The sequence below is a fragment of the Spermophilus citellus genome (genome assembly GCF_964194105.1).
Source record: "Spermophilus citellus genome assembly, chromosome: 4".
Lineage (NCBI taxonomy): Eukaryota > Metazoa > Chordata > Mammalia > Rodentia > Sciuridae > Spermophilus > Spermophilus citellus.
In genome coordinates this window covers 41,819,194-41,835,211 of record NC_138185.1, presented here as the reverse complement: position 1 = coordinate 41,835,211, position 16,018 = coordinate 41,819,194, and the positions used below count along the sequence as shown (strand labels likewise).

The window sequence follows — 16,018 nt, the reverse complement described above, 5'->3', positions numbered from 1 at the left end:
GATTACACTGGAAATCAGCTGTGAAGTCTAGTCTGTGCTTCCATATGCAGCTAGGTGGATTTGAGGTAACCTGGGCCAGGTGAGGGACTTTGGCAGAGTTTTGCTGCCAGTGGAATGCTCAGTCTATTAAAGCTGACCTTCCCTTCCCATCTGTAGCAGATTTTTAGATTAGTCTTTGGTGGGAGCCTGATGGTCTTTCCTTGTAAGACCTCTCGAGATGCAGGTAGTGCTTGCTGCTTCTCAGGTCTCAGCTGGCTGTGGGTGGGTTACCTGAAACTGAGAATGAGTCTGGCCTGATCTCTACACCTCCAGAACTGCAATTTCTAGACCCCTTTTGGTATCATGTCCACTAGTCTCAAACTCAAGCACTCATGCACATATACCTCAGAAAACCATTTGGGTTAGCTTTCTAATAAAAGTAATAACAAAATGGTGGGTATGAATTTTAATCCTAGGGAAGAACTTCATTGTGGTAACATTTGGATTTGATATAAGTAGGACATTGTTTTAGCCCCAGACCAAACTGTAAGAGAAGATCCATCTTCTATCCTCTGAGAACTTTTTGTAAGGTGTCCCTATCCAGTGAAATGATCTTGCCTCATTTTTCTTTTTTGTTTAGAAGGAAGAAATTGGGGAAATATTTTAGAGTTTTTACTCAAGTGTAGTGATGAAAATGAATCTCAGACTGATGGTTTGGAGCCCTTAGTCTCCCTGGGATTATGGGTCTTGCTTCTTAACAGAAGTTTGAGGAGGAGTGCTTCCAGAGGGGTCTAGGACTTCATTGTCAATTTAGAGGGTTTGGGAAGAGGACATATAACCATAAAACCTTTGGAGTCTGAAAGACCTGGGTGAGGTCCCAGCTTGGCCACCCACTGGCAGGTGCTCACTTCCCTAACCCTCCCTTTCACCTTCCTCATTTGAGGTCTGGTAATGCCACTCACCCTGTAGTAATTTCTGAGGATTAATACATGAACACGTGAAATTGTATAGAAAGTGCCCAGTGAGCCACTGTTGTAACTGGAAATTGAGTACAGCATCAGAATTTGAGAATAAGGTCAGAAAATATCAGGTTGTAAAGCTGAAATGAGTAGAAATTAACTCAGAAGGAATGACCTTGGCCATCTGTAGAAATGACTCAATTGAAGTGGTAGTTTGTAAATCTTTCACCTCCTTGAGAATGAGGAAACAAAGTCCAAACAAGATGCTGGGAGGAAGATGTCTAGAGAAAGCTGAAGTTCAGTTGGCTATGTTTTCATTTTGTCCAGGGATGGCAGGTGTTATTAATAGGATTTTTAAAAATTTGGATATGAACCAGGCATGGTGGCTCAGGAGGTTAAGGCAGGAGGATCACAAGTGCAAAGCCAGCTTCAGTAACTTAATGAGGCCCTACGCAACTTAGCAAGGCCCTGTCTCAAAATAAAAAATATAAAGGGCTGGGGATGTAGCTCAGTAGTTAAGCATCCCTGAGTTCAATTCCTGGTACTACTACTACTACTACTACTACTACTACTACTACTACTACGAATGTGGATTTGAGATGAAGATGGCCAGGTTTACCTGTTTTGCTTATTTTGAAATCACCTGGGGAGCATTATAAGACACTGATTCCTGGGTTTACAGCCCTTAGATTGCATTTCATTAAGCTGGGTCACCAGCCTGGCCTGTGGAACTCTTTGAAGTGTCCCAGGTGATTCTCAGGTGTAGCATAGTTAGGATATATTGCTCTCAGCCCTTTGGTAGTAGTTGGAGATGACTTTGTGGTTAATCTAATTGGGTCTCTTGTTTTTTGGCTAATGGACATCACTCACAGGCTGGTCATTTCTGCAGGAAATTAACTCAGAAATTGGACTGTGGAGATTCCACCTAGGAATTCTTCACCATTTTATAGTTCTGTGAAGATAACTGACATCTTTTAGTTGTTGATGTTCCTATGTTTGAAGCAGGGAAAAATTAGATGTGCCCTTAGTGTACTGGGCTTAGAAGACAGGAAGTAACACTAAAGCTTTGGTTCACCCCTTCCCAGCTGGATATAACTAGAATCCTTCACTTCTTGGTTTGTCTAATTTACATTAGTTGTCTTCCTGAATTATTTGTACTTCATCTTCTTTTACTCTCCAAATTGCAATTATGTGTTGCATGGACATGGAATCAGACCATTGTAGGTATGACCCCCATCCCCACACAGGTTGTCTACCACCCTCTCCGTCCTGGGCAGATATCCAACAGGAGAAAGCATCTGTACTCTGTCATGAGGGAATCCAGCCATCCTGGCCTCATTTATACCAGTCTATCACTCAGTTTCAGGAAAACCTTCAGAGATTTATCTCTGTGAACCTGGACCCTTAAAAATGAGGACTTGGATTTAGCATGGTTCAGGCAATAATTTATTGCTACTGTGACCTTCAGGTTTTGAATATTCGTTTCTAGAAGTTCTGATAGAATGAATAGCTTTATAAACATATATTTGTGAATGGTAAATCATCATCCTTTTAAAATCTTTTTTGCTTCTAGACATGATTATCACTTTGGCTTGTTTACTTTGATTAAGTAGGAAAGAGGATGGGGTTGCTTTTTGCTTGCTTAAAAGTTTACTTTTGATTAAAAATTAGGGTACATACATATTCTGTTGTTAACAGTCCTGCAGTGATTTATTTGTATGGCATAATCCTTAAGAGATGAAAGTAGCATTGAAGAACATTGTCAGCACTGCAGGGGTTTTTATTAAAATCCATGGTAATTGTATCTTTTGTGTTTTGTGTGTGTCTGGTTTTTTTTTTTTTTTGTCTTGCAGGTTTTCAAAACCCTTGGCACAGATGTGGTGAAATCTGCATTTGAAGGTTATAATGCTTGTGTCTTTGCATATGGACAAACTGGATCTGGAAAGTCATACACTATGATGGGAAATTCTGTACGTTGTTTGCGTGGGAAGGAATTTCTTATCTTCCTCTGAACTGATAGAATTATCTTTTTATCTACTTGATCTCTACTAACATGCTTTTCATGTTCTGATTATTCTTGTGTAATAAGATAAAAGTCAGTAATAAGTTGGACTAAATTTCCTTTGAGAGATTTTAAATTAGAAATAGTTTCAAGTATATAAGTATGAATAATGGATGCAAGTCCCAGTTCATTTTCTGTTTTTAAAGGCCTTATAATCTTATCAAGAAAATATGCTGGGCCCACAAGTAATTTATTCTCCTTTTCTGCCAACACAAAAGTTTGAATAAAAATACTGAAGTCTGTTCTTTTTAAAATTATTCAGAACATTTTCCCTCAAGTAAAAAATGTAAAAAATAAATCTAACTTTTTGATGGAAAGGTATTTCATAAATCCAGTAAATACATTAAAAAAGTTAGAGTTACATAGTCTACATATAGTTTATAAGGGAAGTGTACTTTATATAGGAATCAACATAGTTTATATAGTTCATTAGTTTATCTATGTAAATTAACAGATATTAATGTTACACTTGCTCCAAACTATGAAGGAATGAAAAGTTGACAGGATTGTTGGAATTTTATCTTGTTCTATGTTTTCTCCAAATTTAGACAGTGTTTGCATGTGTTTTCTTATGTCACAGCAAAAGCACTGTTCAGTGACTGCCAAACCTGTTACGTGTTCTAGATGTAGAGATTCTGGCAGAACTTGAGGGCTTCCTGCCAGCAGGAGTGGTGGTGTCCTCAATGCTAAAGGTTTGGTGGTTCATGGAAGTACTGTGTTGGAGGAGAGCAGGGCTTCCCAGATGAACTTACTTCCGTGCACGTAGAGTGGTAGAGTGACATCTTAAACTCAGGCTTCTCTTTTAAAGTAGAATGATGTACATGTCGTGCTATGCATCCTAAATGCCGAAAAAGTAAAGCAGAACAAATGAGAGCTGCAAACAATATTTGAAGAATTTTGCATTTACTTTTTCTTATCACTTCTTTTTTTCTGCTTCCCTACTATGCCTTTGGGGAGAAAAAAACCTGTGTATGAATTTTGTTGATTCCTAGAAGCTAGTGCTCATAAATGATAGGTATTTTTCTCTGACCTTACAGGTAAGTACTTCTTGGGTGTTCTTTCTATATTTAGGGTATGATAGTTTATTTAAAAAAAAAAAAAGTACCACGCTAATCACGAGGAGTGGTGTTGTTTGGGACCCCATGAGAACATTTTGCCTTGTCTTGTACCATTGTGATGCTTACCAGATTAATGCTGACCAAAACATGATTAATGAATATGATACCCACATTGCAAAGTGATATGATGTATTAAATCTTTTCTAGGGAGGCCGTTGCATCAAAATGAGACATAAATTACATGTTTTAATATGGTTCTCTTATCTATGTTTTAAGACAGCTAGTAATAATCTTGAGGACTTACTAAAGCTTTCTTAGTGTTTCTTTTCTTTTCTTCCTGATATATATTTCTCTTTCTGTGTCATTTAACTAGATATTTTTAACATTTATTTTGCAGTTGGACATAGTCTTGTTTTATAGAGAATAAGTTTCCATATCTTTGCAAGCTATGATTTAACTGGTTCACTTCTAATCACATATTGTCCAAGTCTCAGAATGTAGAAATAGAAGGTTCCAATGCTCTCATTTCAGAGAATAAGCAGTCCTGCCGAGGGTAAATCGTGTCTAGGGTCCTTGGGTGGCAGGCTGGGGTTGGCATGCAGGCCCTTGGAGTCCAGTTCCATTCCAGCAAAATGCAAATTCAGTTGTCAGTTATTTTTATTTCAAATGACAGCTGTGACATTTTTCCTTCTCATTGCAGGGTGATTTGGGCTTAATACCTCGGATCTGTGAAGGGCTCTTCAGCCGGATAAATGAAACCACCAGATGGGATGAAGCATCTTTTCGGACTGAAGTCAGGTAGGGTTTGATGGCGTGAGCAAATGAGAGCTTGGTTGGAGCCAGGGCCGCTTGGTTTGTGCTGAAGTACTAGCCTTTCTTAGGGAAAGAGTCTGCTTTTTCCTCTCCTGTACTTACAGTGGTTGTGAATAAAGCTGAAAACACTGGCTTTTCAATGACTTTCTTGGGTACAGTTTGGATCAGAAATAACATAGCTCAGTTGGAAACTATAGCATTTGATGTTTATCTCAAATGGAGTTAGCCTTTGACTTCTACGAATATACCCAATTACTTTCCTCATTCTTTTGGCTGAGTAAGGTTTGTGTTATTCTTCATGTTGGCCAAATCACTCTAAATCTAACCTATAAATAAACCTGGTGGCCCTGGTGCTTTTCCTCTTTGAAATTTAAACCTGTTTGGGAGCTTGTCTCTTCAGTGGTTTTGAGGGCAGATATGTCACTTGTATTTCTCATGGCTGTTTGGCCCTCTTTGGTGGTATTGGGGCTTTGGAAAAGTTATTTAAATCACTCTAGATCTCCTTTGTTTAACCTATAAAATGGGGATAATACAAGTACCTATTACTGAGCTATTTTAGGGATTAAATGAAATAGTCAAATAAAGTGCTTAGCATTGTATATGATACAATTACCTCTCATAAGTTGAAGTTGCTGTTATTATGAGTCTTGTTATTGTTGTCAGTGCCTGAAATAATTTTTTGAATTCCATTTTGTTTAAAATTTTTAGCTACTTAGAAATTTATAATGAACGTGTAAGAGATCTACTTAGACGGAAGTCATCTAAAACCTTCAATTTAAGAGTTCGTGAGCATCCAAAAGAAGGACCTTATGTTGAGGGTAAGAATGAATATTTTGCATCCCTGTCCTTCCTGAGGATTTGTGTAAAAATAAAGCTTTTGAAGAAAAAAATTAGCATAATAGTGAAAATTAAGAATTTGTTCACTTTTGGAATTTTATTATAGTAAAAATGATATGAGCTGTCATTACACAGTGTTCATCTAATGAATTCATACTTCACAAGATGTTTACTGATTTCCTGAGGCTTGCCAATAGATTTCCTTTGGCTTAAAACAGTCTCTCAGAATTTGTTTTCCAGTGTTCTTAGGCTAGATAAGCAAGCCTGTATCCTGTATCTTTCCATAGTGTGGCATTTTAGCAGTGTACCTTTACTGATTCTAGTGATGTTTTATGGCAAGAAAGATATTTTGAGACCTACTTTTTGTTAAGAAGAGCTTTAACAGGATTCCTGTGTGTGGCACTCAGCATCTGTGTTGAGATACGCTAGTATGGCACAGTCACTTGTGGGAAATACTGCAGAATGACGGGGAAGAAACTGGCCTTGGCTTCTTATTTAAAAAAACAAAAATTGGCTGGGTTTTAGGCCATCCTTGTAAAGAAGCTAATCTCGCTCAGCATAAGAAAGCTGAGTCTTGGCTGGTCTACAGGCATTGCACATAGAGGGAGACAAGCTTTTTTGTTTGGATTTAGTTTTTCATGTGTGTTTCATTGGAGGCCAGACTGGGATCTGTTTTTGGGTTTAAAGATATACCTATTTTGGATTGCCTTTTTTTTTTTTTAACCTCAAGATATCAGGTGGCCAGACACAGTGGCACACTCTTGTAATCCCAGTGGCTTGGGAGGCTGAGGGAGGAGGATTGCAAGTTCAAAGCCAGCCTCAGCAAAAGCAAGGTGCTAAGCAACTCATTAAGATCCTATCTCTAAATGAAATATAATATAGGGCTGGAGATGTGGCTCAGTGGTTAAGTGTCCCTGGGTTTAATCCCCAGGGGAATTGAAAAAGGTATCAGGTATACCATAAGGACCCCATCTGAATTATATTAAATTTTTATTTGCACTTTTGCCTTCCATTCCCACAGTAATATATGCAACCATGAGGTTTATGATAGCATGGTAGATAGCTACTATGGTTGATAGTTTTTAGCTTATGTTTTTATGTTTTATGTCCTTATGTTTTCTTTTAATTGCATTATTAAATGTTAAAACATATAAAACTGGTATATGAAGAGTTGGTGATCAAAAAGGGTATCCTGTATCCTGATGTAGATACCTATGGGGATTTAGGTTTTTTTTTTTTTTTTTTTGAGTGTGAAGGTGTGCACACATGTTGGACATTGAACACAGGACCTTATGCATGCCAGGCAAAACACTTCACCACTCAGCTACATCTCCAGCTCTGGGAATTTAGTTTTTAACAAATATACAAACATTGGAGGAGTATGGATTATTAAGTTTTCTGGGAGGAGAAAAAGTAAACTAGTGTCATACTTCAGATTTTACAGCAGGATAAATGGTAAATGGATCAAAGATTTACATGTAAAAATAATATAATAACTACAAGACACCATCGATTAATTTTTTTTTTCAGAAACTTGGAAGGGGAAGGCATTTAAAAATTTGAAAAATCCAGAAACCATAAAACAAATTTGTCAAATTTGAAATGGTAAAAAGTAAAAAACAATCAGAGACACTGTAAACACAGGAAAAAGCTAAATTACAAAATGGGGAAATATTTTTAATTCAGATTTCAGATAAAGCATTAATTTTCCTAATATATGAAAAGCACTTAAAGATCAATAAGGAAAATCAAACAAGTAAAAGAATGTAAACAGATTGTTCATAGAAATGGAAATACTGGTGCTTTTTAAATAGCAAGAAAGAATGCTCACCCTCACTCATGATAGAAGAAAGTAAAATAAAAATACTTTGGGATGATATTTGTCACCCATCTTTGGCAGCTGTAAATGAGTCTGATAAGAGCATTGGGAGGGTATTGGAAGACAGCCTTTTTATACATTGCCACTGTTAGGTGTAAATTGCCCTTTGTGAAGGACAATTTTGTAAAATGTATCAAAATTTCAAATGCCCTTTGTTTTAGCAATTCCATCTCTAAGAATTTATTTTGTGGAAACATTCCCACACATTTGAAAAGACCTATGTATGAGATTATTTGTAGTCACATTACTTGTAATTGAACACAATATGTAAACAACCTCTATAGTCTCAATAGGAGATTGGTTAAATTGGTTACAGTACATACTTCAGTGAAAGCTCTGAATCCTTAAAAATGAATGAGAAATCTCCTTAACTGATACAGAATATTGCTTTTGTTTTTTTTTTCAATGGTAGGGTCATGCACACGCTAGACAGGCACTCCATCACTGAGATGCACCCCCAGCCTCAGACTATTCTTTATGTATCATTGCATTAAAAAAATGCAGGTTGCAAAATAATGTTTATGATATGCATTGTTCTGAGGTGCTGGGGATTGAATCCAGAGCCTCCTACATGCTAGGCAAGCACACTATTACTTAGCTATAACTCCAGCCTCAGAATATTCTTTAATATATTTTCATTACATTAAGACAAGCAGGGTGAAAAATAATATTATGGTATACAATTTTCTTTCTTTTTTTGTGTGGCTTTCTCTGAGTTAAACCCAGGCCTCATGCATGCCAAGTGCCAGGGCCACCAATGAGCTACACCCCAAGCCAAGTATGCTCCCATTTGTATGAAGTGGGGGAAGTGGGTTTATTTACACACACACACGCACACACACGCACACACACACATACACACACTTGCCTACACACACACACAATTGCCTATACACATATGAGCTGTTTCTAGAAGGGTATGGAAGTACTGATAATATTTGTTTGCCTGACAGAAAAGGAAGGAGCTACAGCAGAGGAGTTGGAAGTATATGAATGTTCCCCCTCCCTTCAAAAATATATATGTACACACATATATTTTAAATGCTTTAAAATGCCCAGATTTTATGTGAATACAGTGCTTTTACATTTTTGTTCTTTGTGCTATTACTAATGCTAAGAGATTTATGTCAGTAGCTAACATCCCAAATACCCTATGTAATAGGTACACAATATAAGATGGGGTAATTGAGGCCCAGTGAGACTAACCAACTTGTCCAGCTCCTGAGTGCATTATATGCCTCCAAACTGTAGAAACTGGTAAGGTCTTCAGATAGCTCAGCAGATTTGTTGACATGCATTATTTCATAGAAGGAAATTTTTTCAGTTACTATATAATGGGATTTCTTTACCTCCCTCTTTTTTCCCCCAGATTTATCCAAACATTTAGTACAGAATTATGGTGATGTGGAAGAACTTATGGATGCAGGAAATATCAATCGTACCACAGCAGCAACTGGGATGAATGATGTCAGTAGCAGGTCTCATGCCATCTTCACCATCAAGTTCACTCAGGTAAGGGCAGCTGTGGGGCCTGCTGGCTCCATCCCTGAGGACTTTACTTGCTGATTAGCACCAGCTGAGGACTGATCATTGTTGAACCAGGAACAGCAGCAAGCAAAGGTGGCTGTCATTTTCTGGTTAATTAAAGTTGAACATGTGCTGTGCACCGAGTTTCTCCGTGGTTACAATCACAGTAATTTTCAATGTTCTGTTGTGTACCCTTAAGAAATATTTAGTAGGCTTCCATCATGTTCTAGACTTAAAAAGAAAAAAGAAACACACACACACACACACACACACACACACACACACACACACACGAGCATTCCCAAAAACAAAACAAAAAAAGAACACCTTGCTCTTTCCTGAATTAAGGAAAAGTTTTTGTTGTTTTGAGCTGTGTGGGAGATAATGAATTATGAGCCAGAGCCAGACCAGCTGGAGGCCAAGGTGAGTGAGTGCAGTGCATTATCACTCCATGGTGCTCACCCTCCAGTGTTGATTATGATTATTAGAATGATATTAAAGGACAGCGAACATTTGTAAGTACTAATATAAGAGTCATTATGATCAAGTGATGTAGAGCTCCTTGAACATGGGGAAAGGATCAAATGTATATAGTTTAAAACTGAGGCCAGCAGAACACTTGAATCAAAAAATGCAGGGTTCTCTTAGGGCTTAAGAATATGTTACAAATTTGGTGATGTCTTCACCAACATGTCAGAAACAAAGGCAGCATTTTATTAATGAAGGGGATCAGAGAGTAGCAAATGAAAAGATTCTCTAAGGTTAGTCAGAATAACTCTCTTTCCTTTCTGCTCACCTTTATCTTTCCTTAGACCCTTGCTTTGATTTATAATAGTTTACTAGTTTTTCTCCTGATTTCTGATTAGTTAGGGTTATGGTTATCTGTAGTTTTTAAGGGGTTTACCTTTTTATCAAAAGTTTAGTTTTGCCTTTTGGTTCAAAATGTAAAGCATAAATTAAAAGTCTTTGGAAAGATTAAATTTTGGTAAAATTAAACAAGGGATATAGTATTAACATTTCACATTAAAAATTGTGAAAATGTTTTATCAGATAATAATCAAATTATTTTTTACATAATTGTGTACATTTGTCATATTTTGGAGAGCTTTTGTGCTTGACATGCTGCAGATTATAGAGGAGAATGGGCCTACTTTCATATTCTGCCACACTCTGATTCAGTGGGGCTCTGTTGAGAATGACAGTGATTTGAGCAATGAGATGGCTCCAGCAAGCTAAAGAATCACATATGGTAGACTTCTTGTATATGGAATTGGATTTTGGAAGTTTTTGTAATCCCAATAAGACAACAAAATGAAAGAAGATTTACCCTGAGAGGTTGCAATGAGAAGTGGAAATAATTAGAATTTGTATCACAAACATCAGGCCCCTTTGTATCTCTCCAATTTTACTTTCATATTTGACTACAGGCAAAATTTGATTCTGAAATGCCATGTGAAACCGTGAGTAAGATCCACTTAGTTGATCTTGCTGGAAGCGAGCGTGCAGATGCCACCGGTGCCACTGGGGTCAGGCTCAAAGAAGGGGGAAATATTAACAAATCTCTCGTGACTCTGGGAAACGTCATTTCTGCCTTAGGTAAGTTTATGCTCACCATTTGCCTCTTTTTCCTTGTGGTGCTGTATTAGCACAAAGCAGTTATGCTTTATGTTTTTCTTGCAAACAGAGGCAACATCCTCAAGGGTTTTTGAAGCAAAATTAGAGGAAAAAAATATTTTAGTAATTATCCTTTCTTTGTCCTTCTTTCCTTCCTTCCTATAGCTGATTTATCTCAGGATGCAGCAAACTCTCTTGTAAAGAAGAAGCAAGTTTTTGTGCCTTACAGGGATTCTGTTTTGACTTGGTTGTTGAAAGATAGCCTTGGAGGAAACTCTAAAACCATCATGATTGCCAGTAAGAGTTTTCAGTTGTTTTTCTAAACATTCAGTATTTTCTGTGAACGAACTGTAAATATTTACATTGGAAATGTCTCATTAGGGTGTAATACCTTTTATATCTTAAAAAAGTAATGGTTTATCAATCTTGAAATTTACCTACTGTATCTAATATGTAATCTTATAGTATTAACTGTTATGTAGCCTGGCTATGTTATAGAAGTTGGGATATCATGCAGAAACTCTTAGTTTTTCTTTGCTTATAATACAAGGCAGAAACTTTTAACTTCACTAACTCACAGAAGAAAATCATTTTTTACAATGGAAAAAACTCAACCTTGTGTTTCTATTTAAAGCAGTAGATGCAACATTTGAAATTGAAAATTGAGAGAAAAATTCTAATACATATAACAAATAATGATAACAATAAAGAAACTTATTTTGGCTGATTAACTGAAAGAAGCAGAATAAAGAAAAATACGTAGAAAGAGGGAATAGTCATTTTCTTCTCCCCCTTCCTCTTTCTCTCCTTCTTTTCCCTTTCATATGTCCCTTACCCTACCAATTGCCAAGCATTAACTGCAGAGGCAAGGGATCTTACCTGGGTGTATAATTCCATGAATTTCACAGTCATCCTGACTTTAAGGTTTGGTGGGGGGTGGGTTGGGATTAACCAAAGTTTCCAGAAAGAAAGAATTAGCTAGTCTATTGAATCATTTAAAAAATTATCATGTTCTAGTAGATTTTTCCAGATGGTTGGCTTGGCCAGAAATATTTAAAGTGTTTTAATTCCTGCTTAATTTTGAGAAGTTCAAAGAGTGTTGAAATCCTCTTTTTATATTTTCCACTGCCTTAACTATGCTGGGATGTCTCATCCCATTTTAAAGTTGGTTAGATGGCTGATTCTAGACTTGAGAAGAGCAAAATGACATTTAATTTGGTGTGGTGAACACCCTTTCCTATAAAATCTTAGATAATTTTTAATATTCATTACTATGGCAATGAATATTTAGTCTATCCAATGACCTGGGGTTAATCTGACTTTTAAATTACAAACCAACTTTGTGTTAAATGAAACATGGAGTGCTAGATAAATTATTTTTTGAATTCATTCTTCACAGCTATTTCACCTGCTGATGTCAATTATGGAGAAACCCTAAGTACTCTTCGATATGCAAATAGAGCCAAAAACATCATCAACAAGCCTACCATTAATGAGGATGCCAACGTCAAACTCATCCGTGAGCTGCGAGCTGAAATAGCCAGACTGAAAACACTGCTTGCTCAAGGGAATCAGGTTGGGTTTTTCTGAGATTTATGGATAATTTTCTTTGAGTAATGGCATCTATTTCTAGATCTTAATGAGACAATTATCTCATAGTATTGATTTGAGTAAATAAGTGCTAAGTAAAGCTTCAAATGAGTTAGCCAGTCTCTCCTTTACATCAACCTCCTATTGGCCTTTGCATTCATTATGTGCTTCATATGTGAGATTTTATCCACTAAACCTGAAATGATTAACTATCTAATAGTTATCAATTATGGATGGAAATTTAGCATGCAATAGGATTAGCGGCATAATCTCCATTAGTGGAAAGAAATTGAGATGCTTAGAGTAATATTTAAAATTCTACCCATGCATTTTATGACTTTAAAATGTATTTTAGCAGAATGAAAGACTTGTTTGAACACCTTTCTGGAATCTCTGTTTCTTATCACCTGTCACAGAGGTGGATATAGTGATTCACTGACACGTGTGACATTATACCTGTCACCTGGCTGTATTGCTGTCCCTGGGGTCTTTATTGATTATTGAAATGGCCTCACTTCAGGATCTTTTGAGTTTCTAGTGAAGAAGCCTTATCCCTTTTTTATTTTTATAGCAAACTTTCTTAGAGTCTGCAAAGCACACACACACAGAGTTACATTCTGTGGGCTGGGGACATAGCTCAGTTGTTAGAGTGCTTGCCTTGCATGCACAAGGCCCTGGCTTCAATCCCCTGAACCACCAAAAAAAAAAAAAAAAAAAAAAAAAAAAAAAAAAAAAAAAAAAACCAAAAAAAAAAAAAAAACCAAAAGACAAACAGAGTTACATTCTGTGATGAATAGTGAGTTAAGTTCACGTGGGCTTAGATACTGCTGGGAAGAAAGGCCACCCTTGAAAGAAAATCAAGAACAAGTTTTACTGGAGTTAGAAATAAAGATACATTTCATCCCATTTTCTTAATCCCTGAATGTGTGTCTTCAGTACATCATTAAAAGAAATATTTTTCTTTAACTGCAAAGTGGTCTCCAGAGCAGTGTTTTCCATGTAGGAACATATAGCACTTGAAGCTCTTGACATCCCATACATAGCTTGATTTATGAAAATACTGCCAGGATGGAAAAGCTCACCGAGCTTCCTGTGTCCTGAAACACACCTGACAGCCCTATCCCACCTGATTAACCAGATGGGAATCATTCATTGTGCTTACAAATATCTCCACACACATTTTACTTTGTGATGTGAGCTTCGTGTGTGAAAGGAAGTTGTCAGAATCAATGGTACAGCTGCGTGTGATGTAAAAACTTACAACCTGAGCCACATATACTTTGTTACTGGGATCCCTTTTCAATGTTTTAAAAGCATTATTCCTCTCAAGTAAGCATTTAAAGATTATTTGATAGGATCAAAGTACTGTATGTCAAGGAAGTATTTGAAAAATTCTAGGTGTAACTTCTTGTACTTAAACATTTGAGAGAATGAAGGAAAAAAGGAGAGATCATCCTTTTTACACAAACAGAAAAAGTTTAATTTTTAAAAACATTCACACATTTTCTAAGGAATGTCTTGAGAGGTTTTGACATGCTGAAGTGGTGCCTTACATTTCATGCCCTACCCCACCCACCAACTACTGATGTACTTGAGGGAGTATTTTTGTTACTGTTGTTTTGAGGCTGAGTATGGAATGGATGGAATGGTCTATTTTATATCACGTTGAAGATAAATTCTTAAAAGTTATTTATTATACTCTGAAGCTATAAATTATTGTGAGACAATCCAGGCTTACCCTAAAATAATTAAATTATATTATTTAAAAAAATAAGCAGGCATACTTAAATACTCATTAAAAATCTCTGAATCTTTCTGAGGACATTGTTCTATTTGTACAGTATTCTATTTCAAGTGCTACTACTATGGTTCAATATTTCAGAATATTACTGAAATCAAAATTCTGTTCTATAGTTATTTATTTAAGCGCAGCTAAATAAAAATTAGTTTCTGCTTTTAATAATTTTGTGTATTCACTATTGCAAATGTCATGTATCAGTTTTAAAAGTATAATTTTATAAAATAATATATTATGGATGTATTGTATTTGCTTCACCTACTACACTAGAAGGTGTACGTATGTTCAGTTTTAGTAGTTACGTAGAAACTGCCAAACAGTTTTTAAAAATGTTTATGCTAATTTATTCTCCACCATAAGTGTATGAAAATGGCAGTTTTAATTGCTATAGATCTTGCCAACATTTGTTATTGTCATTTTTCATTGCAACCATTCTGATAAATATATACCAGTGTCACAGAATGATTTTACCTTTGCACTTCTCAGATGATTAGTAATGAAAGTGGATATTGGGATATCCTTTTTTTAATGAAGTTTTTGTTCTCTTTTATTACATTGAGACATATTTTAACATATTTCTGCTTTGAATTTGGCAGAGACAGAATGTCTCTTGACTCCCTCATCTCTCTTGTATATATTGGGAGACAAGTAAATTAAACAGTATAACAATGAAATAAACAATAAAAGTTAAACAGCAAAAAGTTGGTGGGAAAGAGAAGATGGAAGAACAACAAATTGCTCATTTTTGTAGCTGGAGCCAATGATAAATTTTAAATAATAGAAGTATCATTATGTAGAACTTTTAAGATTGATACATCTGAGATAGGGTTACAAAGCAGAACTCAGTTATCTGCTGGTATAAGAACAGGCAAAGGGCTGGGTGTGGTAGCACATGCCTGTAATCCCAGCGATTGAGGAGGCTGAGGTAGGAGAAGCACAAGTTTAAAGCCAGCCTCAGCAACTTAGTGAGGCCCTAAAAAATTTAGTGAGACCCTGTCTCAAATAAAAAGTAAAAAGGGATTGGGATGTGGCTTAGTGATAAAACACCCCTGGGATCCCCAGTGGCTGAATAGAATATAATAGAATAGAATAAAATACAGGCAAGGGCCTACCAGTTAATTCAAGGAGAAAGAAAGCAATGAGAAAGAGAATATATGAGCTTAAAAAAAGATCACTTTGTCATGACAAGTTCTCAAATAAAATGATATATGACGTCAACTTTCATAAAGGAAAAAAACAATGAAACTATTGGAAATAACAGGAAACAGTGACACATATTTGCCACAGAAAGTTTGAACTCTTCTCATGCTGTGAGAGCTCAGGTAGACAAAAGTAAGTGAAGATGCTTATGTACATAATAGCATGAAGATTTCCTCTAATCCATGTGATGCAAACCAGGAAAAAATGTTGCAGCTCATTCAACATAAGACTGATTTCCTTATTATGAAATGAACATCTAGAAAAGAATAAAAACAACCTAACAGAAAATTTAAGAAAGAATGTGAGCACAATTAACAGGAAAAAAAAAGTTTCCAATGGTTTCCTGAAACCTACAAAACATATGTTCAAAATACAATAGTACAGTTGATTGTATAGTGTATTGGCAAGAGTGGGAGGCAAGAGGTGCTTAATTATGCTATTGAGAGAGGCAATATTGCTGTATTTTTGAGATAGCATCACTCTCAGTTTAATGACACATGAATTTAATCTAAATATTATTTAATCCTGAACATAGACACCTTGCATAGAAGAATTGACAGTGGTTTATGTTTGTTAGTTTTTCTTTTGAAAGAACTTAAGTAGGTCTTCCTTTATACATGCTTCAAAATTTGTAAAAAAAATTGGAAATACATATTTTCTAAAAAGAGCTTTTGGTCATAATAGCCTTTGAGGCATATCGCT

At 36.1% G+C, this 16,018-nt stretch overlaps 1 protein-coding gene across 4 annotated transcripts in view; it reads left to right on the top strand.

Moving 5' to 3' along the window:
- KIF16B (kinesin family member 16B) overlaps positions 1–16,018 on the top strand; it is a 311,644-nt gene that overhangs the window by 39,070 nt on the left and 256,556 nt on the right. For all 4 annotated transcript variants that reach the window (XM_081289710.1, XM_081289711.1, XM_081289713.1 and 1 more), the window contains exons 4-10: positions 2,792–2,908; positions 4,759–4,856; positions 5,580–5,689; positions 8,957–9,099; positions 10,542–10,710; positions 10,894–11,025; positions 12,128–12,303. In XM_081289710.1, the coding sequence (XP_081145836.1) occupies positions 2,792–2,908; positions 4,759–4,856; positions 5,580–5,689; positions 8,957–9,099; positions 10,542–10,710; positions 10,894–11,025; positions 12,128–12,303 (945 nt within the window). The remainder of the gene's footprint in view (positions 1–2,791; positions 2,909–4,758; positions 4,857–5,579; positions 5,690–8,956; positions 9,100–10,541; positions 10,711–10,893; positions 11,026–12,127; positions 12,304–16,018) is intronic.